Source organism: Prinia subflava, chromosome 4 (genome assembly GCF_021018805.1).
Source record: "Prinia subflava isolate CZ2003 ecotype Zambia chromosome 4, Cam_Psub_1.2, whole genome shotgun sequence".
NCBI lineage: Eukaryota > Metazoa > Chordata > Aves > Passeriformes > Cisticolidae > Prinia > Prinia subflava.
In genome coordinates, this window is record NC_086250.1 from 10,602,857 (window position 1) to 10,630,233 (window position 27,377).

The 27,377-nt window shown below is 42.6% G+C and overlaps 1 protein-coding gene across 1 annotated transcript; it reads left to right on the forward strand.

The window, feature by feature from the left end:
- Positions 1-295: 295 nt before the first annotated feature.
- Positions 296-26,905, forward strand: SULT4A1 (sulfotransferase family 4A member 1). The gene is made up of 7 exons (XM_063394872.1): positions 296-465; positions 15,649-15,779; positions 17,212-17,292; positions 17,397-17,523; positions 19,420-19,514; positions 20,924-21,062; positions 24,426-26,905. The coding sequence occupies exons 1-7, from the start codon at positions 297-299 to the stop codon at positions 24,536-24,538; spliced, it is 855 nt and encodes a 284-aa protein (XP_063250942.1). The 5' UTR covers position 296; the 3' UTR covers positions 24,539-26,905.
- Positions 26,906-27,377: the final 472 nt, after the last annotated feature.

Here is a 27,377-nt window from a genome sequence, read left to right on the forward strand (position 1 = left end):
CCTCCCTGCATCCCTCCCTGCATCCCTCCCTGCATCCCTCCCTGCATCCCTCCGCTCCCTGCCGGCTGCGGCTGCCCCGCAATGACATCACCGTGCGCGGAGCCCCCGCCCGCCGTGCGCGGGGCTGTGCCGGGGGCCGGGGCTGCCGCGCCCGCCCCTTCCCTTCCCTCCCCTCCCCTTCCCTTCGTCCCTCCCCACCTCCATCCCTCCATCCCTCCATCCCTCCCTCCCTCCCGGCCGCCGGAGCGCCCGCGGCCCGCGCACCCCGGCCTCGGCCGCGGCCCGCAGGGGAGAGGATGGCGGAGAGCGAGGCCGAGACCCCCAGCACGCCCTGCGAGTTCGAGAGCAAGTACTTCGAGTACAATGGGGTGCGGCTGCCGCCCTTCTGCCGCGGGAAGATGGAGGAGATCGCCAATTTCCCGGTGAGGGACAGCGACGTCTGGATTGTCACCTATCCCAAATCAGGTAGGCGGGCGGGCGGGCCCGGGCTGCCGCGGCTGCTGGGGCGGCTCCTCCTCCTCCTCCTCGTCTTCCTCCTCCTCCTCGTCCTCCTCCTCCTCTCCCCGCTGGCAGGGCACATGCCGGGGTCGGGAGCGGGGGCTGCAGGATGTGGGGGCGAGGCCTGAGCCCGTTCTCCACCGCGGGTGTGCCCGGGGATGGTGCCCTGTGTCCAAGGATGGTACCCTGTGTCCAAGGATGGCATCCTGTGTCCAAGGATGCTACCCTGGGGCCGGGGCTGGAGCCCTGGGGCCGGGGCTGGTGCAGTGCCCTGTATCCAAGGATGGTACCCTATATCCGGGGATGGATTACTGGGGCCGGGGCTGGTGTCCTGGATCCCGAGGCTGTGTCCTGTATGCGGGGATGGTTTCCTGGGCCCGGGACTGCTGTCCTGGATGCCGAGGCTGTGTCCTGTACCCCTGGATGCTCCGGTGCCCGCGGATGCAGCCCCGTTCAGGTGCGGTGCTCTGCACCCGCAGCCCCCGCAGCTCTGCAGAGCTGAGAGCCTGTCCCGGGCACGGAGGGCTCGGGGGCCCTGTGGGGGACCCACGGAGGGTGGGACCCCGCCTGGGCGGTCCCGAGCCGCTGGGCTGTGCCGATGCTGCCCCGGGCAAGGGGAATGCGAAGGTGTCGAACGGGGACGGTCCGTGGCTGCCGCGGTGCTCTGGTGCCTGCTCCGCAGCCTTCCCTCGGTGCTGCGCTCCCGAGGCGCTGCCCAGACCGCTCTGGCAGAACATGTGCTCCAAGCACGCTCCTGCTGCACTGTCTGCATCACCAGAAAGGCTCCTGTTCGCAGCACAAGTGGATGTTTTGTCCAGTAAATGCATCCTTTGGCTGTTGCAATGGATGCATTGCTTGTAATTTCATATTTCCTGATTTTTTTATCCTCTCCGTTTCCAAGCAAAAATATTGAAAGATAATGACCGTGGATGTAGTGCTGCCTGCAAAGAGATAAACATGGGAGCTTTGTACCCCACCTGATAAAATCAGATAAACTCTTTTCTGAGTGCATTTTTGAGTGACTTTTTTTTTCCTGACAATGAGATTATCTCTTTCTAAGAAATCCAAAGTCCACTGGAGATAACAGATGTCAGCTCTGCAAATGCCCTTGTAAAAGATGTTTCAGTATTGTAGATTTCTGACTTACTTCATTGTTTGTTGTGTGAATGGCTAATGCTTTTCAATTTCCTGCTGTGCTGCTTCAAGCACACACATTTCTATGATGTAGCATATATTATGTTTTAATCATTTCTCAAGCACTTTCAAGCATTTGTCTTTACATTTTCTGATATTTTGTTACTAATTGGCAAGACCTTGATAGATAACACATTAGATAAGAGAAAATCTAATGCATGGCCCTCAAAATACTGGGATTAGGAATAGACAGCTACATTTAAACTGTTCTTTTAAGCTGTCTTCTTCAAGATTCTTAGCATGCAGCACCAACACTATTAAATTCTTTGTGGTTTAAGATTTCAGTTTTGAGAACCTGAGGCTAAAATGTTCCTGTGTTAGAATTGCACCCCAATTTCGTAGTGGCGTCTTGTTAAATATCCCCATTGTGGCTGGCAACCTCAGCCAGCCACAATATCATTAATAGCTGGCAATGGCTTCGTTTTGATGGCTAGACAGTTGGCTGTGGAAAGCCAGCTTGCATAATCATATTTAATTTGATGTTTTGTGCATATAGCGACATAATATTGGATCTTTTGGGGCCCCAGTGACAGGGAACTGCCCACTTAGAAAATAGGCATGCTACAAGAGGATTAATTGGAAGTCACTGGGAGAAGGAAAAGATGGGTGAGAAATGGGGCACCGAAACTGAAGGTGCAGTTTTGTGTGGATGAGCTGGAGGAGCAGCCTTGAGATCAGAACAGGGTTTTATTTGCCAGGAAGGAGAATGCTTGGGTGGTGAGTAATCTGATGTCCTTGTTGAGGGAATAGGCTCTGGACAATGACAGCATCTTCAAGCTCCACCTTCTTACAGCCCAAAGACCCTTGGAAGCTTGTTTTGTCAGCTGCTCCTCTGTGGTTTACAGCTTATTTAGCGCTTCAGAGGGGCTGCTGGCTAGGGATAGGAATGGCAACAGAAACTGGGCTTCCCTAGGATGGTTCCCACTGATTTAGTCAAGGTCATGCAGGAAATCTACAGCAAAGCCAGGAATTAAATCCAGAAGCCCATTACCCTAACTACAACTTCATCTTTCTGCCTCTCAATAATGTTGACGAAGATTTTTCTGTTTAGTGGACTTAATCAGAATTTTCATGATGTTGCTGTAATGAAAAAATGTAGGTTCACAAAAGAGATTACGTGCACAAAATGTAATTATTTGGGTGAAATGTTTCAGCTTGTTTTCTGATAATATTTAGAGGTAGAACACAGCTGGGGCCACTTATTTATTTCCTGTGAATAAATTGTGTTTGAACAATACTTCAAGAAAGAAAAATGCACCAATGTCGAATAGGTCCAACAGAAAACTTTTTTCTTGTTCCTAAGGAAATCAGCTTTGTTCAGTGTAGCAGCAGCTCTCCATCTGCTCAAACTGTGGAAAATACCCAGACAAGTCTGTGTGCTGGGTGTGTGAGAGGCCAGGACCTGTGGCTACAGGCAGAAGGCTGCAGCAGTAGCTGTTGACCATATGGTGGCTGATCTGGCAAAGAAAATCCACAAGTGGCTGATAGGGCCAGGGCTGCTTCAGCTTCCCAGGGACTGGTGAGGGGGTCTGGAAGCCATTTGGAAGACACTGTGCACCGCAGGGATAGGCAATGCAGCTCCAAATGTGTGAAATGGAGGTGCTGCTTGGAAAGAGCTACAGCTCTTTCCATATTGGGAGTGACCCAGGAAGAAGCTGTTCCAATGATGGTAGAAAATCAAATGTACCAGTGGCCTCACTGGTAGTAATGTAATAAGCCTAATGGAAAGTGACTCTGCTTTAATGCGATTTCCACTGATGACTGAATAATGATATCCCTTATATCTTTAATTATTCTTAACACCTGTGCCCAATCAATGGTAACAGCTTTTGGGAGCTTCTGGGCTATGAGGAACTTCATGCCTAAAAGCCAGAGACTCAGATATATGAATGTGTGTCAATGTTTGTACATATGGGAGTGCTGTAATTATAGAAAACCTTTTTTTGTCGTGATGCACAATTTAAAATCAGGTGTGCTACTGAAGAAATGAAGTCAAAAGTTTCATCTTCCACATAACTTTGTAGTGCAGAGTGGGCAGGCTGAGTGGGACACACAGATTTGCAGGAGGAAATGTAAACCAGAATGCCATTCTGTATGGTATTAAATAACCAGAGCTTGCACCAGAGATAAGATACAGATGCACTGTTTGTGGGGAGCACTGTGCCTCTGTCACAAATTGCATTGAATCCTCTCATCCTGTGGATTTCCTGTGCTCTACTTGAAAATTAAAATTCTCGTCTGTGAACTTAAGCTCCAGAATCAATGGAGAAGCAAATGTGTTCCTGGTATTCCCTCAGTCACTGCACTGAGAGCCAGGTTAGCTGTGTGCTAACATCAGTGATTTCAGTGGAATTAAATCAGTCCCTGAAGTACAGTGTTTAGTTCAGGTTCTCCTAGTGTTTTATTGTGTCTTACAGTGTCACCCTGACTGGACGTGATCTGTCCATGTGCTTACTCAGAAGTGGTGCACAGCAGCTCCCTTAATACCACCCTGTGTGCTCTAAATAAATGTGTCCTCTGCATTCTTGGGCCAAAACCCACAAGTTCATGTCTTTTGCAAAACTGACAATTTGAGAAAGCGAGCTGTTTGCATTAATAATGAAGCTCTCTCTCCCATGGTGATTATTTTGCCAAATAATTTTTTGGAGTTCTGTGTGGAAAAATGTCAATTGTTGAGCAAATATCAGCTTCAAGTCCAGACAGCACATGAGAACTTGCATTTGGTTTCAGACAATGGGTCAAAAGAGCAAGTGTTGCCTATGGCCTTTACCTGTCTGAGGTTGTCTTTTTATAGATCCTTAATTTCACTCGTAGCACTGGATTTTTGTAACTGATGGCTCTAGACCTTTGCCTTAGTGAAATGCCAGCAGTGAGTTTGTGGGTCATTCCAAGGACAGCTTTCATGTGTGTATATTTACTGAGTTCTCCTCTTTGGAATTCATTCACACCCACCTCTGGTGTTACGTGAAATGAACCAGGCAAAGTCAGTTTGAATTGTCTATTTCATTGTTTGTTTGAGACTTTCTGTGTGTACAGGTCATGCCTCTGGCAGTGCACTGAGTGCACAGGGAGGGGCTATCTGTTCTCCTCCTGTTCTGTGTGCCTCTCCTGCTGTGTGCACACCTCTTTTATCCTCCTATTTCTAGCACTCCTGAAGCCAACACTTCCTCTTGCTGGGTCACCAGGATGTGCCAGTCCTTTCCCTGGCTGATGGAGGAGCTCTGTCCTTCCTGTCTCTTCCAGTCTCTGCATTCTCCATGGCCCATTTCCCTCATCCCATGATCCCTGTTACATCCTTCCCATGTGGGGACCCTGTGTGCCCTGGGGTTTTCTTCTGTCATGGGGAAGGAGTTGTTTGATGCACTGACCATTACAGCTGTGACAGGGACAACTGTTAAACTGTGGGGTACAGAGGGTGCAATATAAACAGCACTATTCTCCTGTTTGTCTGATTCCCCAGTGAAAGTAATAGACTTCAGCTCATCAACATCTAAATTATTCTTTGGTTAGACTCAGCACTCAAAAGTTACCACACTTAAGGCAAAGAGAGGCTTGAACCATTGGAGATGTAGACATGTGCTTTTTGTTTGGCTGTGAAGTTGGTTTAAGGATTTCTTATCTTTGGCCTCTTGCTTCTTCCCCTTCCAATGAGCCTTAGCTGTCTGTGGGACCATGTTATAAAACAGATTGGCAAAATCTTGAGTAAAGAGATACATTACAAAGAAAATATACCAAGTAAGTATGCCAAAATCTTGCTTTCTTTATCTTGTTCGATCCTACTTTTCATGTTCTCCACAGATTGTAAAAATCTCCTGGCAATGAGGTTGTATTTACAGGTGAGGCTGGTATTACTGTACTTCCCAGTGACAGCCTTATTATTCAATACACAGAGTATTATTGCTTGGCCAAGCTGAGGTGGCTGCAGATACCCGGATGGGCACAGGTGGAACGCTGCTGGCAGTCAGTCCTGATTTGCACAGCCAGAACTGAGAGGAGCATCAGGCTGAAGGGTTGCCCAAGGATGTTCCTGAGCCGTGGCAGGCTCGGCTGGGAGCTGTCAGAGGGACGTGTGGCAGCTGCAGATTGCAGATTCCCCTCCCAGTGGCAGCTCTCAGTGGCCTTTGCAGCAGAGGCTCCTCAGGGGACACAAGCATCATCCATGTGTGTTAAAATAGTTGACTTGCTTTAATTTCCAGTGCTCTCATCTGGAATTCTCCCACCGGTTTTGTTGGCGTTGTTTTATAAATGCAGCTCCGGAGTTGCAAAAGAGCCAGATCCTGCTGTGCTGCATTTATAGGGCTATAACCTCTGCAGAATTGTGTTGCCTTGGGCTTAAACCATTTTCATTTAAAGAATTAATGCAAATGTGGCTGGCCCAGAGGCATGCCTCAAGAAATCGCGAGGCTGGCTTAAAAATCAAATTTTTACACAAAATATGTTTGGGATTCTTCTCCTTCCACCTCTGGTTTTTGAAGCAATATTATGCTCTTTATTATCCATGACATGGAATGATGGGAAACCTCTGTTAGTTTCATGAATCTGGATGAATGAGTCGAGATCTTTAAAATTAGAATAGAGCAGGTAACTTCTTCTCTCCGACAGTAACATCACAGTTGCTTGGTTTCTTTAAGCAATGTATAAAGCTCAGATATTGTTCTGTTTTAATGACAGATGAATGTGCATCAATTCCCATTCCAGCTGGCCAGAATGAATGGAATTATTTTTCAAACAGGAAGGGAACAGCAAACTGCATTGTGTGGTAGAGATATGGTTTGTGAGATGTTTCTTTAGGGACTAATGGACAGGATCTATATTTAAATCTGATTTCATGCTCTTGATGGCAGAAATCACGTTCCTTCCACCACTGAGGAGAGCAAATACTCCACAAGTTAAACTCACTCCATTGAGGACCATTCAGGTGCAGAAAGTGACTCCTGTAGATTAATATTTCTGGGGATTAGAGCCACTGGGTTCCTGTGCTTTGAAAGTCCTTCTGAAATGGTCTATCTTTTTATTTATATATAGCTCAAAATACCTTCAGGTATTGACTCACTCTTAAATGCTGTTAGGCAAAGAAATTATAAATAAAACTATTAAAAAAGTAATTGAAGACAATGTTAAGTTTGCCACTGATGCATTTGACTGGATTTCAATGTGAGTAGAATTGAATAGGTCCTGGAATGCCTCAAACTTGAAATAAAAGCAGTGAAAAAAAGGTCTGTGGTTAAGGAAAGCTCCTTTTATTATCTAGACAGTAGTGTTTCTCTCATGACCCTTTTATCAGGCCAGTGAAGAGATGTTACTAGAGGCAAAACAAATGGTTCAGAAGACAAAGAGTTCGCCAGTTATCTAATAGGTGTTGCTGGGTCTTTTGCAAATGTAGCATAATTGGTTCCCTGCTGTTAAGTAGTGCAAAACTCAACTTGCCTTTTGTTTTGTAAACAGGCATAGGGAAAAAAAAAAAAAAAAAAAAAAAAAAAAAAAAAAAAAAAAAAAAAAGAAAAAAAAGAATAAAGGTTTTGCCCTGGATAAAAAAATCTATTCTGAACATGTGAAATCATTATTGACTGTATTAAATGATAATGACCTCAAAGATAAAAAAATTAGAAAATTATGTAGATCAGCCAAACCCACGATCCAGTCCTTCTCATTTCATGTTAATGTTCATTTGTCACAGTGAAGATAATTAATGAAAGGAAGCAAAATGCTTCCTTTTTTATTTTTTTTTTTTAATGCAGTCTTATTAAATGAAGGCTTTTCTCTTGTTGGGTACATTAGGGACTCATATACCCCTTGCTGAGGAGAAGGAACTACCCCCTGTTTTGTCCCAAAAACGCTGCTTTAGAAGCGGTGCAAGCTTCTAAAGCTTCTTCACACTGGGCATTCAATGTGACTTTGTGGCTGCAGGTTCTGTGACCTGGGATAAATCATATAATCTTTTTATCTTTGTTTTCCCCTGGATGTGTTTCTTCTCCACCCGAATTTTTCATATATAATGGTAAGCAGTTCTCATGAGCAAACAGATGTCACCTACCATATATATTTTTATAGAGAAACTAGCAATTTGCAGGTCTGAAATTGAATGAAGCATTTCCTCTCATCCTTTTGTGTGAACCATGGCAGAACAGCCTGATCCCCCTGCCTGTCCCCTCCTGTCAGGAGCTGTGCAGAGCTACAAGGTCCCCCCTGAGCCTTCTTTTCTGCAGGCTGAGCCCCCACAGCTCCCTCAGCCCCTCCTGGTGCTCCAGCCCCTTCCCCAGCTCCGTTCCCTTCCCTGGACACGCTCCAGCCCCTCCATGTCCTTCCTGTCCCCAGGTTCCAGAAGTGCCCCAGGGTCTGAGGTGTATAAAAAGTTCAAATCTTTAGGCATCAAACCAATGGTGATACCAGTTGGCCAATCCCCTTTTATACTCCCTTTTAAACAGATCTCTTTCCATTTCTGATTCTGAAGAGCAGCAATGGAAAGGGCTGTAGCTGGCTTGAAACTGCAGTCCAGCTAAATGAGTGTGGACATAGGTACCTTGAGAAGAATGGTTTTGCTTAGTGCAGCTATAATTTGAGTGGGATTCCGTGTGGGACAAAATGCTTTACTCCCTGACCTTAGACAAGCAATAGCTGACTGGACAGGTTGTTGTTTTTTTAATGTATAACCTGTACCTGCAGCTGTTTCACATTGGATTATTGGTGTGCTGAGCTCTTGAAATTTGACCACCTAATATGTGCAGATGCACATTAATGTGTAGGCAGTTTTTGCCTAACAATTTTCCTGGAAGGGGTTGAAACTGAGGCAGAGAAGTGCATTTTGAGTAGTGACAGACATCTTCTGACGTTATATGGGGAGAGGAGTATGTTCACAGCCAAGGGTATGAGATTTACCTCAACACAAGTGCATAATAGAGGTGCCCTGTTTTTTCCTGATTTCTGACCCTGTCTCAGTCAGCAGAGCTCATGTGAAGCTCTGCATTTACCCACAGACCATAAGATGACTGTAGAGCAGAACACAGAGTGATAGAGTTGTCCTAGAAATCAATGGAGCTAAGGGTTACTACGCAGTTCTTTTCAATGTTGTGAAGTCCTTGAACATGATTTAAAAACCTGGTGACTTGTCATCACAGCAAAGTTCTTTCCTTCATTGTTGTCCTTGGTACAGTGTGTGAAATCAAAGGGAAATTAGGCACAGTGGGAAGACTTTCAGCTGGAGAGTGTGAGTTCCTGCTGGGGTAATGTATTATGCAATTCAGGCATGTTTTTTGATACGGGTTCTAAGAAGATGGGAGAATGGAACGGCCAGAGGATGCAGGAGGACAGGCTACAACTGAGGTAACAACTTAATGTGCTGGGTTGGCTTTAGACCTGGCCAGCCTTCAATAGATGTGGGAAAGGTGAAAAGAAATGTCATTCTGGCAGAACAAGCAGGCTTACCTGTAATTTCTGTGTTCCTGCACGTTGTATGTTACGTTTTTTTGTTATAGTCTGATGGACATTGTGCTCTCTTTTACCATTGGAGCATGTTTGGTTGGGGAGTAGAAACTGGAAGAAAAATCACCCTAAGGATATGGGCAGATGTCTGCTTTTACAGGTGCCTGTGCTACTGCAGGATTGTTAGTGCCTTTAACCTGCTGTTCATCACTCCTGGTAGAAAAACAAGCCCCAGAGTATTTTGGGTGGATGCATTCTGGCTTGTCCCACGCAAAATTTGCTACGTGAGTTGATGCCAAAAGTAGAAACTCCTTCAGCTAATTTGGCCAATCTAATTTTAAGTGGATTGGAGCAGTTTGTGTGAAGTTACTCCATTAGTGATGACATCTGGAGCAAGACAGGATGAGCATCCACAGATATGGACAGCCCAGCTAAAGCTTCAAGAGATGAGTAAAACAATTTTCCTTTGAATATCAGATACCAAGAGCTGTCTGTAACCAACACTAGCAGCTATCTGTGAAGGACAAAATCCAGGACACCTGGACATGATGAAGTCATGGATGTCAGGACTAGCTTGAAGACACAAATCAGAAGGCAAATGAAGGCAAACTTGTGGCCTGTTGATGAACAGAAGATCTGTGGACCTGGCTCACAGTTCTTAGAGCTTTTAGGATATTACTTACCCAGCCCTTGATGCAGAGCATGTGAGGATGTTGTGGATTATTAAGAAGGATAGAAAAGAAAGGCTTTTTGCCCCAGCTCTCCTCAGCAAGAGACCTCTACCAGCAAGCAAGAGATGAATCTCTCTTCTTCAGGGAATCAATCTCAGTGGGCGTGGGTTTGGCTGTGCCACAAATCTCCTAGAGAACAGGTCCTGGTGTGTTTTATTTACTAGTGTTGCTCCAGAGAAGGTGTTTTTCCCCAGGCTGGTGTTTGGTGTGGGCAGTGGTGGCCGCCTGCCTGGCGGCGTGGGAGTGGGGCTGCCCCAGCTGTCAGTGCCAGGTCCCAGTTCCAGGTGTTCTGTGGTCGATGTGCACTTCTCATCCTGCCCTCTATTAGTAGTCAGTGTGCTAATGTAAGGGAGAATCACGACTCAGGCCATTTGAAAAAAAAAAAAGCAATACTAATGCATCACCCAAAAATAGCCCTGCTTTGTAGCCAGTTCATTAAAGCAGGGCTTTGGGATACTGTATTGGACATAATAGCAATAATTCTGTGGATAATACGTCTGTGTAAACAGTTCAGTGACAGCATTTCTACCAAAAAGAAAGCAGGTTTTTCTCCTAAATAGAATGGGGTTTTCATAGTCTGCTGTTTATAGCCTCTGGCAAAACAAACTCAAAACACAACTCAGAATTAATGGACCCATGTCTGCAGAATTTAGTCTGTTGGTTTTGGTTTAAAAGCTGGTAGCTGCCAGCAGAAAAATAAATTGATTAGGACATATAAAAATCTAAGACTGCTTACTGAATGTTGCTGGAAACTGTGTATTTAATACTTCTTTTAAATCCAGTCTTACTTAAGTTGTCCCCTTTATTTTCAGAAGGTCTGAATTCAGGTTCCTTGTGTCCCACAGACTCCCCTGACAGGTCACTATTGACTGTGTGGCATTTAGGCCATATAAGAGGGACATTAGTCTTAGACCTTTCTGAAAATTGGGCCCTCTTATAAATACTTAATTGGTCAGTCAAAATAACAGTGTGGCTATATAACATCACAATTTCAATCCTTATTCTGAAACTCCAGTCTCATTTAGGAAAACAGAAGAGTTGGAAAATGTGGTGTCAAAGTATATACATTCTTTTCATTTTTAAAACCCTAGTTGTTAATGAAAACCTCTATTCCTCAGCCAGGTGGAATTTAAATGTGTAGAACTTCAGCATACAGACCTTAAGAAGAAATACTTTAATGTTTTGGAAACTTGTTTTTTTTTCTCCTAATGGAAAAATCTAATTTTCCCTCCAGTATTATAGGCTGAGGATGAATCTGTCATACTGACCTGCAGATTTACAATGAAATTAGCCAAGGGGGAATGATCTTGCAGGCAATTAGAACAATGGTGTGAGACTCTGCTGTTCAGTACTTGCAGACCAGTCTGGCACCTTTAGCAGCCCTCATTTTTAATGAGCACTTGCATCTACCAATGCTATAAAAAGTTGTGAGTCATAATGGATCTGCTGCATTGGATTAGCCAAAATTTGGTCAAGCACTGGCAGATCAAACAAAATACAGCTAATTGGATTGCTAGGTTACTAGTATTAGTATTTCTTTTAAAAAAATTTTCCATGTGATCTCCATAGAAGGAATGAATAAAGGGAGTATACCAAAGGCCTTTGCAACCTTGGGCTGCAGGTTTGTCCTATCTTAGCTGAAAAGAGAGGAGAAACTGAAAGAAACTACCTTAGGAGCCACACAGAGAAGTGAAATTTCACTGGAAATCTTACAGTTTTATATCTGCCACTTCACTTTGAACACATCTGTGGTGTCTGCTGACTCCATAGGAGTGCCAGTGGCCAGAAGGAGTGGGGAGAATCCAAAGAATATCTGTACTAGAGAATGTTTCTCCCTTCCACAGTGACTGAATTTGACTTTGGGTGACATCTAACACCTAGAAGGAGTAGCTGTGGTGTTCCCAAGCCGTGTTTGCCTGGTTGTGCTGCCTGGTTTCTGCTGCAGCAGCTCCTGATGAGCAGAGGCAGAGTGGCCCTGCTCTGACTTTGCTCTTGCTGCTGAGGCATTGGCCATGGAAAGTGCACAAAGGAGGAGTTGCCAGTCACAGGGACTGCTGGGATGTGATGGGATTTTTAATGAGTCCTGGTTTCTGTGAGTCACTGGGTAGCACAGGAAGGCAGAGTGCATCTCCACCAGCACACTCCGTTACACAGGGCAGAAATACAGGCTCACAGATAATTTAAAAAGGTCTCCTAGACCTGCAGATACTGGCAGGCAGTAGCTTCTCACAGGTGTTTCCCACCCCCTCTCTTTCCAGATATTGTGTGATAAGCTGGAACACTCTGTGTTCTCCTGAGGCATTGTTTGACATAGCAGAGGAGCTTGTCAGGCAGAGCATTTCTCGGGTACTTTGCTCTGAAGGTCCTCAGATGCTGACTGCCTCCATTTTAGCTGGAATTGGATAAGTGTTCATGAAGTCCATGTCTGTTTTGCCAATATGACCTTAGAGGTAGCAGGGTGAGCAGTCTTCCTCCCAAATGAATCGCTGCAGATGGAAGAGGAAAGGGTAGAATTGCTGGGAATTTATTAACGTGGCATTCAGTGCCTCGTGTCCAAAGGCTGGCAGTGAATCCTGGTTTTCAGTGATTATCCTGCTGTGTTTATCCTTCTGTACCATCCCGAGTGAGTTGTGCATGTACATGCACAGGAGTTCAGCAGCACAAGCATGGAAAATGCTGGAGATGCATAACATCCATTGCCTCAACAGGGCCAGAAATGTAGGGAGTACAGAAAGAAGTTCTGCACACTTTTATTTCCTTTTTTTTTTAATTTAGCTTGCCTCACCTTTTTCTTCTGTCCAACAGGCATCATAATTTTCCTTTTACTAAGAAAGTCTCCGTGACATTTAGATCCAGCCAGGTTTTGTGATAAACTGGGATTGCTGGCGTTATTCACATAATCTCCTTTGATAATCTCAGTTTCAGGAATTTACTCTACCTTCCATCCATAAAATGATGGTTCTTGCAAATCTCCACAGAGATCACTGGGTCAGCTGGGTCAAATGGCAAATTTCTGTATGTTTTACACACAGGGGGCTGCAGCAGAAGACTCACATCCCATCATACTATGGCATTTTAATGAATCCTGCTAGCCAGGTCTAGGCTTGGGTTTTCCATCTTGTGGATAGGTACAGCATCCCACTTTGTTTGGCTTTTCAGCCAGCTGCTGTTCCTGGGGTTGAAGATGTTGCCCTAGCAGCCAGGTCTGGAATTTGGGCTGCCTGTTGCTAGGTTAAGTCATCCTTTCTAAACCAAAAGAACATTTAGCTCTGATACATTGAATTTGAGTTGGTTTTAGTGCTAGCAGAGATGTGAGGAGGTCATACCTATCCAATTATACATATAAAAGCTTTTAGATTTTTTTCTTAAACAAAAATAAGCATGTGACGCTTTAGTGTGTTCTTTTAAACAGGAAATCACGTCAATGATATATTTTTTACCTGGAGTTTTTGGAATGTGTATAGGTGTGTGGTAAATAATAATTGATTAAGGGTGACAAGTTAAAAAAAAATCACTGTTCCTTCAGAAGTTAAATCTCTAGTTTTCATTTGCATGAAAACCCTGAAATTCCAAAGCACAGTAACTCGAGGGCTAATGTGGGGAAAAATCAGGGAAATACAGAGAGTGACAAAAGAGAAAACTAACAGAGAGTTCAGGGGTGAGGGAATTGAGATCAGTGATCCTGCTGCAAGTGTAGGGAGGAGAAATTCCAGCCTACGGGACAGTCCCAGCATTTCTCTTTCAGCATGTCACTGGTTTTGGTGGAAACACTTCTATGTGGAGACTTTTGAGCTCCCAAACCACCTCTTTGGATGGGAAAGATGTAATTTCCCACCTCTGCAGCTCTCTGTGGATTTGACAGCAATGAAGCCAAGTCTGGTGCCCAGCCATGGAGCTGAGCAGAAGCAGGAAAGGCCATGGGGGCTGTGCTCCCTGTCTGCCACTTTCAACTTTCCTGGTGGGTTTTGGGGAGAGGTGTTAGGGAATGTGCTGCTCTCCCAGGTTTCAGTCTGGTTCTGCCTCCACCCTTCTGTATTCAGAGGCACAACAGAGATGGCAGCTTTTTGCCTAGAGAGCAGCTGAGCAATGAAGAAGTAGTTTATTGTGTATCCTCACAGAGTTATTTCTTTTCCTTTCATGGAAATAGGGCTGCTGTAAAAGCATTTCTCTTTGCAGGTGGAATTGGAAATACTGAAATAAATTATGGAGAGCCAGGGTGTTTCCGGTCAGAATAAATATTTAATGAGAACAAGGGTTGTGCTCATTCAGAGTCACAAGGACTGATACTAAAGTACTGTATGAATGTTAATTTTAATACATAAAATATATGCTTGAACTTAAAAATGCAGAGTGAACAGCCTTGGTGGCAATTAAGTGTATTAAGTGTGTGACAGCTGTCTCCATGGGTGATGATAATGTAAAAAAAGTGTCTTTTTTTGCTGGTTTTTTTTCCCTGTCCCAAACCTTTTTAATTTGCTCATCAATCAGCAAGGGAACAGTGGGATCTTGGAGTGCTTGCCATCCAAAGCAATTCTTGAGGTGTGTGTTCTTTCACATCGTATTCAGCCTGTGTTCACTCCAGCCATTGGCCTCACTTAATTGTTTCTGTCTCAGATTAAAAACCATCCAGAATAATGATACAGCATGGGTGGGGTTTTGTGTTGGAACATACAGGATGGGTGCAAAGGTGCCTGTTTGTGTATATTGTCTTGTTAATTAATATGAATTAATTAGGGACTGCTACTTAGAACTCACAAATTATTTTCAAGTTCAAGTGGTCATGATCTCAGCATTTACAGCTCAGTCATTCCAAGGACTGGGATGCAGGAGCAGGCTTGGGCTTTGTAACCAGTTCTGGAACCATTACTTGTTCCTTTAGGCAACACGAGAGAGCGAATAAATCCTGGTCTCATTTCCCTTACAGCTCACAGCTCTTAAATACTGGGTCTGTCCTCTGCAGTTCCCAGGGTGTCCCACACCCTTGGGACTTTCCGTGTGAACTGTGGGGTCCCTCCCCTGGCTCGCTGTGATCTCTCCCCATTCTGTTCCTCCAGCTCACCAAGAGCCTTTCTCTTCATGACCCTCTGTCAAATATCTCTGTTTTGAGGTTTCCCTACCTGCCTGAAGGTAAAGTCACCTTGAAATAGTTTCCTTGTCCAGAGGTCTAATTGAAGTACCCATTAATTTTCCAAAGTGCAGTCACTGGCCATGATAATCTAATGGTTGCTTTGTAAATGTCCTCAGAGTGGGGAGAGATCTGTAATTGAGGCTCCCAAACCTTGTGACTGATTCACTGTGCATGGATGTGTTTGGGGCTTTATCCACTCCATAACCTGGAGGCATAAATAGATTCTCAAATCATTGCATAACAGAGGCCTTGCCTGCAATTTAGAATAAAGGTTTCTCAGCACAACCACTAATGCATTTTGTGAACTTGGATGACCTCTGTTAGCCTCATTTTTTAGTTTCTAAAATGGAAATAGTAGTGTTTTGCCAAGGTAACACTGACAGAGGTAAACCCTTTTGTTAAATGCTTTGCAATTCACAGGTTAAATGATTTGGAGACAGAAGTGTATTTAAATGGTTACTGAAAAAAAAATCAGGTTTTTGCATGAAAGACCTACATGTATTTAAAATAAAACTAAGAGAGCTGACATGCTACATTAAAAAAATAGTAATAGACTTAGCTCACAGCAGATGTTGAGGACAAAAGTTGCCATTATTGCTGTGTTTAGGTCTCCCTTCATATGGTGGTGTTTAGATAAGAACTGTAATGCAGTCTGTTCTCTCTCATTGTTTGGTGCAGGCACAGGCTTGCTGCAGGAAGTGGTGTATCTAGTGAGTCAGGGAGCTGATCCCGATGAGATTGGACTAATGAATATAGATGAGCAACTCCCAGTCCTAGAGTACCCTCAGCCCGGCCTGGACATCATCAAGGTACAATTTATTGCAAAGAAACTCTTCCAGCATTTGGGTGTCCTCTTCCTCAGTTCCATGTTTGTCACTTCATTTCATCCTGTGTCCTTCTCCTTTTCTGAACTCATTCAAGTCACTGAACTTGTTCAGAATGTTGCAATGATTCAGAGTGTTATTAGGTTGTTTTAAATTGCTTTTAATAAGCTTCACAGTGTTCTGCTCAATACTTTAAATGTGTTTCCATGTCCTAAATATTTTGGCAGTGGGTTTTCTGAATCAAAGTTCCAGGCCTCTCTTGCTTATGTAAACAGGAGCTGTCCAAACAAGACAAATTTGCTTTGATTCCTTCCCTGAATTTGTGAAAGAGTAACTAAAAATGCAGATATCCGTGCACCTCTATTCCCACTGCTCCAAATTTACACATCTCAATCTCTAGATGCACAGATCCTGGCTCTCTACAGGCACTGTGGGTGTAGCTTGAGGGGTCTGGAATACCCCACATGAAATTCCACGCTATTAAGAATCCCTTGAAGTCCAGTGCATGGCCCATAAGTGTGATCTTGTCCTTGCTGCAACCACTTCTGACAGAGGCACATCTTGGAATTATTAGAAAAACTGCACAGGGCCATCCTGTAGCAGCTGCAGTGCTGCTTGGACTGAGCAGGCTGAGGCTGGCAGGGATAGAATTAAGCTGCTTGTGGTCAATGACAACTGCAGCCTCAGCCTACTTCAGGCTGGGAGTATTTAAAGGTCAGAGATTGCTCCTCTTTTTCATCTCTGATGCCTAATCCAGCGAGACCTCAGTGCGCCCCTGCTGCAAAAAAGTTGTGGCAATAGTAAGAGGTTTAGTCTGAGATTACACGTTCTTATCTGTGCCATGTGCCAGCAGCTTGATTCAATATGGATTTATTCCATTTTTAATAGCAGAGCACGATTTGTGTCATGAGACAATTTTGTATCAAATTACAGAAAAAATATTGTTTGAAAGACTTTGCACGCTCAGATAAACCTTTGGGCCTACTTCTGAGGGTAAAATAAAATGCAAGGGTAAAATCTGGAAGAAGTTAGGGGTCATGTTTTCAGAGCTTCTAATATTTTTCAAGGATTTTTAGTGGATGCATCACTGGAAATAAAGTAAGTTTGATATTAAGAATCTTCAGCTGTTATATTCTCTTTCTGAGAAAGTCCTGCAAATGGAAGTACTTTGAAAACAAAAGGGATAAAAACCCCAAATGACAAAATGCCCAACATATTATCTAACCCTTTGAAATTTAAGAACCAGATGTAACTCCCTGACCTGATTTTGAGTCCCAAACTCTTGTTAATTTTAGGAAGTGAATTTGTGAATGGAAGTCAGTGTGGTAGAGGGCCTCAAGTGTGACAACTCAGGACAGCTCAGGGTGTGCCCTGAAGCAGTGCTCCATAGGAAATGACTCTCTCTGCTTTAATTTAGGAGCTGACGTCCCCTCGCCTCATCAAAAGCCACCTGCCCTATCGGTTCTTGCCTTCGGACCTCCACAACGGCAACTCAAAGGTGAAAATGAGCTCGTGTTTGTTTTGACTCTGCTGGCAGCACTCATGTGAGTGCTTGGGGATGAGGAAAAAGCTTTCAACAAGATGATTTTCCCCCCATCACAGGTAATATACATGGCTCGCAACCCCAAAGACCTGGTGGTGTCTTATTACCAGTTCCACCGCTCCCTAAGGACCATGAGCTACAGAGGGACGTTTCAGGAGTTCTGCAGAAGATTTATGAATGACAAGTGTAAGGAGCTCTTCTCTCTGCACACATTTATTTCCATCCCTGTGTTCCTTCTTTGAGTACAGAAGTGAACTGGACAAAGGTGCATTTGTTTTGGATATCCAGCAAGGAGGTTGCTACGGATAGCACTGCAGGGATTGAGAGCTGTCCACACAGCCCTGCTTTTGGGAAATATTTGCCTTACACTATTTGACCTCCTGGGTTCAGCAGTTTTCCAGCTGAACTGGAGCAAAACTCTGGTCTGCTCTTCTAAAATTCAGTTTGCAGGCTGCCAGGTACCTCCTAAGAAGTGGTGATTTGATTTCAGTTATTCCTCACTATCAACTGCTTCTCAGGAGTGTTTCTGGTCTGCAGGTTTGAGGTTATTTTCCTGGTAATTCCTTTAATATTTAAATTTCAGCCAAAATCTCAAGGTTCATACCTTGCAAGTTAACACAAAGTTCTCTAGTCTGCCTGGGCCTGATCTGGAGTGCACCAGTGAGCTCGAGTGAGACCCCATGAGAAGCAGCTGCTGCCTGAAAAATGCAGCTCTGTGAGGAGAATGCAATAACCAAGGGGTTGCCACACTCTCTAGCTAAGGAGGAGAAAAAATTCCTGCTGCCTTTTATTTTTATGCAATTTCTTCTCTGATACCTTAATGTGACACCAGGAGTACCTTGAGCTATGAGAGCAGGATCTCCTCTAGATCCAGTGCAGCCAACCTGCAATTTAGGGGAGCTGATGCTGAAGGAGCTGTATAATACCAAAGGGAAGAAAAAAAGTAAAGCCTACCAGTGGAGGTTATTTAACAGGCCTTAAAAAACCTTTGCTGCTCCTTATCCTGCAAGCTTGAGCAGGATTAATGCTCTCCTCCCATTCCAGCCCTGCTTCAGTTTTCCATTTGCATTCCCTGAGAATGGAATGTTTGCCTGTAGCCCCAATCTGGAACTTCTAGACCAGACACATAAGAAAGACAGTAAGAAGGTCTTCTAGGATAGAAAGGTTGGGCACTCTTTGCCATGTAATTATCCCAAGTGTTATTTGTCTCTTTGTCTTGTAGCAACCACGTGGCTTTGTCACAACCTCCCAGAGCCAATAAAACATCACAGCATGCTCTGTGGCCATAATTGTCCAAATGGGATGTTTGTAATGCACAGTAAATCTAGCATTCAGCTGAACATTTACATCTCAGCACAATCCTGGTAACTCGAACGTGTCCAGTGGAGGAAGAGATCACTTTCATAGGAAAACAGTTTTATTCAGCTGATCAATTTTCAATTTTTATAAAGGTTTTTTCTAAAGGTTTCGTTTTTATTATTCCCATTCCACAAGAAATGGATGCATGAAGGTAATACATCAGTGTTCCAGTTACCAGAATGAAACAATTCTTTTTCAAAGAGAAAATGTGGCTTCAAAATACAAACCTAAGGAGTTGGTTTTTTAATTTTCCTGTAGTTGCTTTGCTGAAAAGATAAAATTGACCAAAAAATATTGGGAAAGAATTGAAAAACTCCTTATTTTCTTAACTCCTACCTTGATTATATGAAGCACTTTGTGGGAATTAGTCACAGCTAACAGAGAAAAATGCAAAATGCACTTGTCATGGGGTTATCTTCTGATATGGGCAACAGAAGAGATTGTTGAGATTGTTAGTACCAGGTATCAGTGGCTGAACCTCTGACAGAGACACATAAATTGAAATCAGTGCAAATGTGGACTTAATCAGAGAACTGGAAAACACATGAGTAAAATTATGGGGGAAGGGTCAGGTCTCCCATTACATGGGTCAAAATGAGACACTGCTCTCATGGGGCTATGAACCACTTCAGTTATTTAATTTTTCTTTTTTTTTTCCTTTTTGAAAATGCCTTAATAACAAAAATGTTCATTTTCCTCATGCCAATTATACTGTTTTTGTAGTAGGATATGGTTCATGGTTTGAACATGTGCAAGAGTTTTGGGAACACCACATGGATGCCAATGTACTTTTTCTCAAGTATGAAGATATGCATAAGGTAGGTAAGATGTAGCAAAATGGTGTTTTAATTACATTTAGCATCTAGTTTTTAAAATACATGAAGCACAAAATTACATTCTTATGTCATTATTTGGGCTCCCTAATGCCTGATACCATTTTTAAAGCCCTGGCTTTAAAAATTCAATAGCTTCAATGGACTTTAGGCATTTTCATATCCATATTAATTTACTGGGGAGTCTGCCTGCATCTGTAGGCACTGAACTATTTGCAGAGAAGGCAGTCACATGAAACTGTTCAGTACTTGCTGCACTCAGCCCTGGGCATTCATTTAAAAGAAATATATTACTGTATGTGCTGTATCAATGAGGGAAAAAATATATAAACACTATTTTGTCCTATGTATTTGGCATTTATTGTGATTATTTGATTGTTCTTATTGCTTTCTGTGAAACAAATCTGAAAACAATGAGGATATGATCATGTAGCATAAGATGGATATAATTACTGAGTCCTTGCAGTATGCTGGCTAATAAATTCACATAAATCAGAAATCTAGTGGAAATACTACACATTTCTTATTGCAATAATATCTTTTTGAGAGCTAATGAAAATACTTCAGGATGTTTATTTGACTGGAAAACTAATGCAAACATAGGAAAAACCCAGCTTCTCTTTCCAAACCTGTAAAAAGAAAAAATCAGGACAAGATTCAATAAAGCTGGGTAAATCATAATTCCAGCTTTACTGAGCCTTCTGATGGAGTGGGGTTCTAAAAGAAAGTGTAATACAGTCAAAGTAAGTTAAGTTTAGCCAAAGTTATTTCAATCCCACAGTTTTGAATAATTAATGTATTCCTAGCTGTGCTTACCAGCTGGTGGCATCACAGCATCCTTCTGCTTCCTGATAAAATGTCACTGTTTTGTCCCTGCAACTCATACTGAGGAACCCTGGAACTCTGGAGATGTCAATTCATGGTTATGCTCAGAGGCCACCCCCCCAGATCTCCCATCTACAGGAATGCAGTCCCAGGAGCTGACAAAGGAAGAAGAGCTCTCCTAACATTTTTAGTCGTGTTTGACTAAGGTTAAAATCAAAGTAACTTTAAAATCCTCTGAAATGCACTGGTATTCCTAAGGGATCAGTTAAGGGTGGGGTGTTCTCTGAAGTGGGAAGCATCACAATTATTTTTCAGTTGTTCCCTGTTCCAACATCTGAAGGTTACATGGCCATGCTCTCTGCCCACCTGTCTTATTCTAATTATTCAGAATGTGTTCCTTTTCAGCAAACTGGAAGGTGGCAAAACTTCAAGGCAGTGGTGCTTCTACAACTTCTGCACTTGTATTTTTCACATCCACTGGGATGTACTTACTTTGAAATATTTAAACTCATTAAAAATGTGATTTGAAATATTGTGACATAACCTGGGTTTTAAATGCTCTCTTACAGGACCTAGCGACAATGGTTGAGCAGCTGGTGAGGTTCTTAGGAGTTTCTTATGACAAAGCACAGCTGGAATCCATGGTGGAACACTGCCATCAACTCATTGATCAGTGCTGTAATGCAGAGGCTCTTCCTGTTGGCAGGGGTATGTTTAAAACCCACAGCAAAGCTCCTCTTGGAGAAGTTGCAAGAAGCAGCTTTGTAACCCCCAGGGTGTGTTAGATGCTGGCAAAATATTGCCATGTAAAGGATGGGAGGGAGCACACTGTTGGTGCAGTTTGGGGCCTGGGTTGTTTTGAAATCAGCTCAGGTGGAAGTGACTGAAAAGGATGGAAGAATCCAAGATTGACAGTGAGATTTCAAACCACTCTGTCAGGGAGTCTTTGTCTTGCTTCGATGGATTCAGCTCCTTGTGCTGAGGACTCTGCACTGCTCCTTCTGACCTTTGGCATGCCAAAGCCCACACCATCTCACACAGTTTATCCTGGCCTGAGCCCTGGGGTTTAGGCAGATCAGGTTTTCTAGAAAAGCAGATAGTTCTCATTTGGAAGGCATAAAATTACAAGGAACCACAGTTTCCCTTATGAGCTTTTTATTTTCATTTCCTACCTCAGCTGTTTAAAATGTGTTTATCTTCCAGCTGTTTATTCTGGTGAGATTCTTTCTCTGGGAACCTGAAGGTGCCATGTGATCTGTTGATACATCTGTCCTTTGATAAGAAATCAAATCCTTTCAGTTGCTTTTGAGAAGTGTAAGAGTGAACTTAGGCTCCCTCAAATTATTTTCTGTGGCCTGCTCTACATCACTTTTAAAGATGAGGGAATCAGCTCAAGATGGTCAGTTCGTATGTTATCCCTACATATTCCTTACCCCAACATAAAATCACTTCATACATGAATTTAGTCCAGTTCTATTTGGAACTTTCCCTTGTTTTCCACCCACAGCAGTGGCAGCACTTTACGATACAGCGTCACACATGAAGCACATGTTTATCACCACCACAGTTTCTCAGAAGAATGGATTTGCAGGTTATTGTCCCTTACTCAGGGATTATGACAGAAATACTTTGGTCTTACATTTCTGTGTGTAGAAGCCCTTTCCCTACTATCACTTTCAGCCAGCCTTCATGTGATCTGCAAATTATACCAGCTGCAATTTTTATAATTATTTTCATATCTCTGATGAAAATGCCAAGTATTACCAATCCCTCTTGACTTCTTACTCTGTATTAGCTGGTTATTTATTCAATTATCACACGTTCTGTTGGGACATCCCAAGGTCCTTGGATGAGGTTAGTGTGGGTGGAAGACTTTACAAACAGCAGGGTTGTGTTCTCCTTGTTGGCCCACAGGCAGCCTACTTTATTTCTGTAGACATTTACTTCTGTAGACATTTACTTCTGTAGACGTTATTTCTACTGTCTACAACTGTTTCAGAAAGAAGACTTCATCTTGTAATAGAGAAGGAAGGGAGCTACAGCACTTAATGTGATATTTTGTCATTTGTTCACTGTGTGCTTTTTAGTATAAATATCCTTATTTTGAATTTCTTTTCTTTGCTGTCTTTGGCTTTTACAATATTTTGTTACGCCAGAATGTAGCTTCATTAGCAGTGCTTTGTTCTTTCTCTGTTTGTTTCTGTGACAAAGAATGGTGGCAATGACATGACAGCTGATTGTAATTTGTTTCAAATATTTTAATTTGTCATTAGTTACATTTACTTTATTATTTTGCTTTATTTTAGTTCTTCATTTTTTTTTCTTTTAGCACATTGATCTTTACTCTGAAGATAACCCAGAACTGCTGTGAAAGCAGAGCAATGATTAGATATGTTACTTGTATTTGACTCTTATCACATCATAATATACGCAGTTGCATGATTCAAATCATAAACCAGGTGGGTGACTTTTTGACAAGCTATCAATTCATATGGTAAAAAAAGACAAAAATTGTTACAAATAATCCACTGTGTGTGTATGTCATTTGTAAAACTCGTCAATTTGTCCATACATGTTTTGAGGGACACTCAGAAATAAAAGGATTTGCTTTACCAAGCAGAGGAAGAAAATATTTTATTATGGTTATTGAATGGGAAGTTCAGGATTTTGTGTTTCATGCTGTAGTTTTGGCAGTTATAGTTGCCAGAGCAAAATTTAAGTTAGTATCAGATATTTATGACTGTAAGCATTTCCTTTTTTTTTTTTTAATACATGAGAAATCTGGTGAAAACAACAAATGGTATTTTCAGTGTCAAGTTATTCTGGTCTTTGGATCCTGAAAAGAAACCAGGACACTTTCATACCTTCAGGAGTTATAGAGAAGTCATGATTTCATAAAATGTCCTTTGCCACACATGCTACACCATCATGTTAGTAAGTAATATGTAGGTGTTTCAGACAGTTTTGTCTTTGGTCTGAACTATAAAGTTGCTGCATAAAAGCAGTGGTAATTGAATTAAATGGGTATTCTTCTTATGCTTCAAATGCTAAATTAAGCTCCCTGCATGTAGCTTTGTTCTTGCTTGTGATTAAACTCTGGTAGCTCAGTCCCAATTCTCCTTTCATTTATTCCAGTTGAACAAGTCTGGATTTTGTCTTTGTCTCCAGCATAAGTGAGAAGCCAATTGGGCCTCTCAGTCTGGTTATTCCTTCAGGCTTATTCAGCCACAAGAAACCCTGGGTGACTTTGAGTTAAATATATTTGGGGCTGCATTGAAGCAGTTGTTAAGGGGGCTGCTGCCTTTGGCTGGTAGGTTCAGCAGGTTACCAGGGTTGTTACTGGTTGGGTTCCATAGATTAACTCATATGAGGAAGGTGTTCAGTGTCCATATTGCATCCCCCAAAAGCTTTCTATTCCTTGTGTTCAAAATTAAATTGTCAGTGGCACAACTTGAGTGCATGGCACTTGTTCTCCTTCATAGACAGAAACTCGTATTTAACAAACAAATCACTCCAAGAGAAATGGAAATTCATCTGTTGGATTTATCTCTAGACACAAAATAATAGAAATTAGCAATGAACATATTACACTCCAATAGTCAGTTTTACACCCCTCATTCCCTGTACCTTTTGGATGGTTCTCTAAGCAGTGGGTGCTGAAGGCACAGTGATTTTGAAATGTGTTGTGAGCTGTTGGAATTATTAAACAGCCATAGCTTGCACTGAAAGCAGAAATCCACATTGAAGTGAACACCCAACCCAAAATCTGTGTTCATTTCTGACAAAGGCCAGAGTAAAGTCTCAGACAAATCTGGATTCCTCCTGTGTAACACTGGGCTGGTGCAGCTGAAGACGTGAATGGTTTTATTTGAAGGCTTTGCAGGGGTAGTGTCAGAGTAATTGGGTGAGACAATGACCAGCCTTAGGGCTCGTTAAGCTTTCAGAGAAAGCCCAGACTGTTCAGAATCTCTTGATACAGCTGATACTTGGTGCCCTGCACAATTAGACTGTGGGTATTTGCTGTCCTGTTATCATCTACTCTCTGACTTGTGTTCTTTCTCTGTGTTTCAGGACGAGTTGGGCTATGGAAAGACATCTTCACTGTTTCAATGAATGAGAAATTTGATTTAGTTTATAAACAGAAGATGGGAAAATGTGACCTCACATTCGATTTTTATTTATAAAAAATGCATGCATATGATATCCAGATTAGCTAGAAGTGCTTTATGCATTCATTTATTACCTGCTGGACAAACTACTGTAGCTATTATGTGTAATAAGGTTTAAAGAAAGAAAAACAATCTAAGTAAACCATATCAGATGCAATTATCTTTGATCCTGAGCAGCTGTTTATCTTCTAGTATTTAAGTCCTTTGTCCACGTGCAAGAACTTCCCAGACAATACTAGAACATTCAGCTGTTATGGAATGTATTATATACGTATAATGTATGTATCATATATGCAACTAGAATGTACACCTTTTCAGCCCCACATTGATTATTTAATGTGTTTTATAAGAGCTGGTCACTAGAACCTAAATAAACATCCATAAACCAAATAAAAATTTTATTTCTGAGGGAAACAAGTAACAGGCCAAAACAGTATGCTAGAATGATCTCAGGGGATAATTGTCACATTTATTTTTATAGCAGGTATAACCAAGGATAAATAAATCCCATTCCAAAATAGGAACTGATCCAAGTGGGGTTCACATTAGGTTCTGCACACCCTTATCTGTGTGATTTGAGTAGGTTCTGTGCACTGGCACACTCTGCAAGACAGGGCTTGTTCTGGTTTACAGCTGTGGTTGCCTGATCCCAAATCCCACCCACGCCTTTAAGGAGACAGCTCAGAGCTGGTGGAGGCAGTTCAGTGCCTAGGGACAGCAGATAGAAGATTCTTAAGCCCTCAGCTCTAGGTCACTCCCTTAAAATGGGGATTAAAAGCCAGGAATCTGGTGCAGGGACTTTCCTGGAGCATTAATCCCCAACCCACATCACTTTGCTGTGTGAATTTCTCCCTTTAGGGGCAGCCCCAGAAATTAAGGTGCTGGATAAGCTCCAGTTCCACTAAAAGGTGAGGACATTTAGCACTGTTCATGGGTTGGTCTCCTGGACTCCACCAGACCTAAGGGGAAGAGTGTAAAGCAGTGTAAAGCAGTGTAAAGCAGGCAAAGGGAACTGCAGCATCCGAGGAAGACAGTTGATGGAAATGCCAGCAGGTGGGAGTATTGCACAAATATCCATGCACAATGAGTTCCAGGAATTGTTAGCCATGACTGATCTGGATTATAATCAGGATTCAAGTTTATTTCTCTTATCTTTTTTTAGTCTCTACACAAACAGCCTGAAGCAGGCTACTATCACTACAGAACTCTCCCAAATTATTTTATTGTTCCATTATGTAATGATATCTATGCTTTTTCGGTTCTCAGCTGCAGGAGGCCCATTTTTGCTAGTCAAATGTTCAGGCTCACCAAAAACTGTGAGGAAGGACTAGTTTTTAGTGTTTCAGTTCTGTTGGGAAACTGTCAGTTCAGCACTGGCAAGTGGTGTAGCATGATGTGGCTTGACAGCACTTTTCCTTGTATATTTGTGAGTGAAAATGCTTTCAGTGAAATTTCATTTCTATTTTTATATTTTTAGTACTGTATGAATATTAAGCACTACACATTATACTTCTGTGCTTGCTTGCTTACTGAATAAAAGATGTGTTCTGTGCATTGTGGCTGCTCATTTTGTAGACCTCCCACTCAAGCCAGGTGGTCTTTGCAGACAAACTACAACAAGCTTCAGGAGCACGGGAGAAGGAGAATTCCCTCTTGCTACAGAGGAAGACAAAATTCCCTCACAGTTCCTGAGATTGGAGTCAGAAGCAAATTTCATTGCACAAAAAATCTACTTAAATGGCTTAATCCCAAGGATGTATGAGCAACACAACCTAACATTTCTGAAGGCACCAGGGAATCCTGCTCTGATTCCCAGAGTCCTTTTCCTTTGCTGCAGCTGATGCCCAAAAGCCAGGAATGTCCCACAGCCACATTTCTAACAGCCAGGTCCATCCACATGCCATTGCCTGTGCAGAGGGCCACCAGCTGCCAGGCCACATTAGCTGTGCTGAAATTCTGCCTTTGCATCTCTGGTACTTGAAAGCATTTGGGTTTTTCTATAAAAATCCAGAGGTAATTAAGCTCCTCCCTCTTTTCAACAACTTGAACTTTCAGGATTCAGCCCAGTGTTACCAAGACTCTGCACAAACACAGACGCCTCTTGGCCCAAATTGCTGTGGAGAGAATACCTCATTGGTACCAAAGCACTGCAAATGAACAAAAAGACCAGAAAACCAAGACGGTTTCTTTTTTTTTCTCCCCTTAACATTCCAATTTGCTGAGATGCTTCTGCTGAGGGAAAAAGTTTACCAGCAAAGGTTTAAGGAAAGAATTGAGGAACCACATTTGTTGCTTCAGTTAAATAAAAAAAAAATTTAAACCAAGATTCGACTGAATCAAATAATACTAACCAAAAAAAAAAAAAAAAAAAAAAAAAGAGAATCCCAAACTCAGTGATCATACCTTTGGGAAGGGCACAGTACAGAAATGATGATGTTTAACCTCACTACATAATGCATTTTATTTCTTCACTGCAGGATCTGCAGACTGGTGTCCTCTAGTGTTTGAATCATAAAACATGTGCAGATGAGTATTTTCTGCTACCTGTCATAGTGTGTGTCACGCAGAACAGAAATGCACCAAATAATCAGCTTCATTCTGGCAAGGGAGAGAGAATCAGCAAACATGAGCATTTTTAAAAATAGAACATACACAGATTTCAGCTTAGTGAGGTTTAGACCTCGAGTGCCAAGTCATACTCAGTACAAACTGCTGGTTTAGCTTCAAAGAGTGTCAAGGAAATCAAGAAAACTGATGCCACTGTGCTCTGGTCTATCAGCTGATAAATCAACCCTCTTAAAGATGGGAGAGTGAAGGCAGACTGGAACAACTCCTCCTTACAGGCTTGAATCAC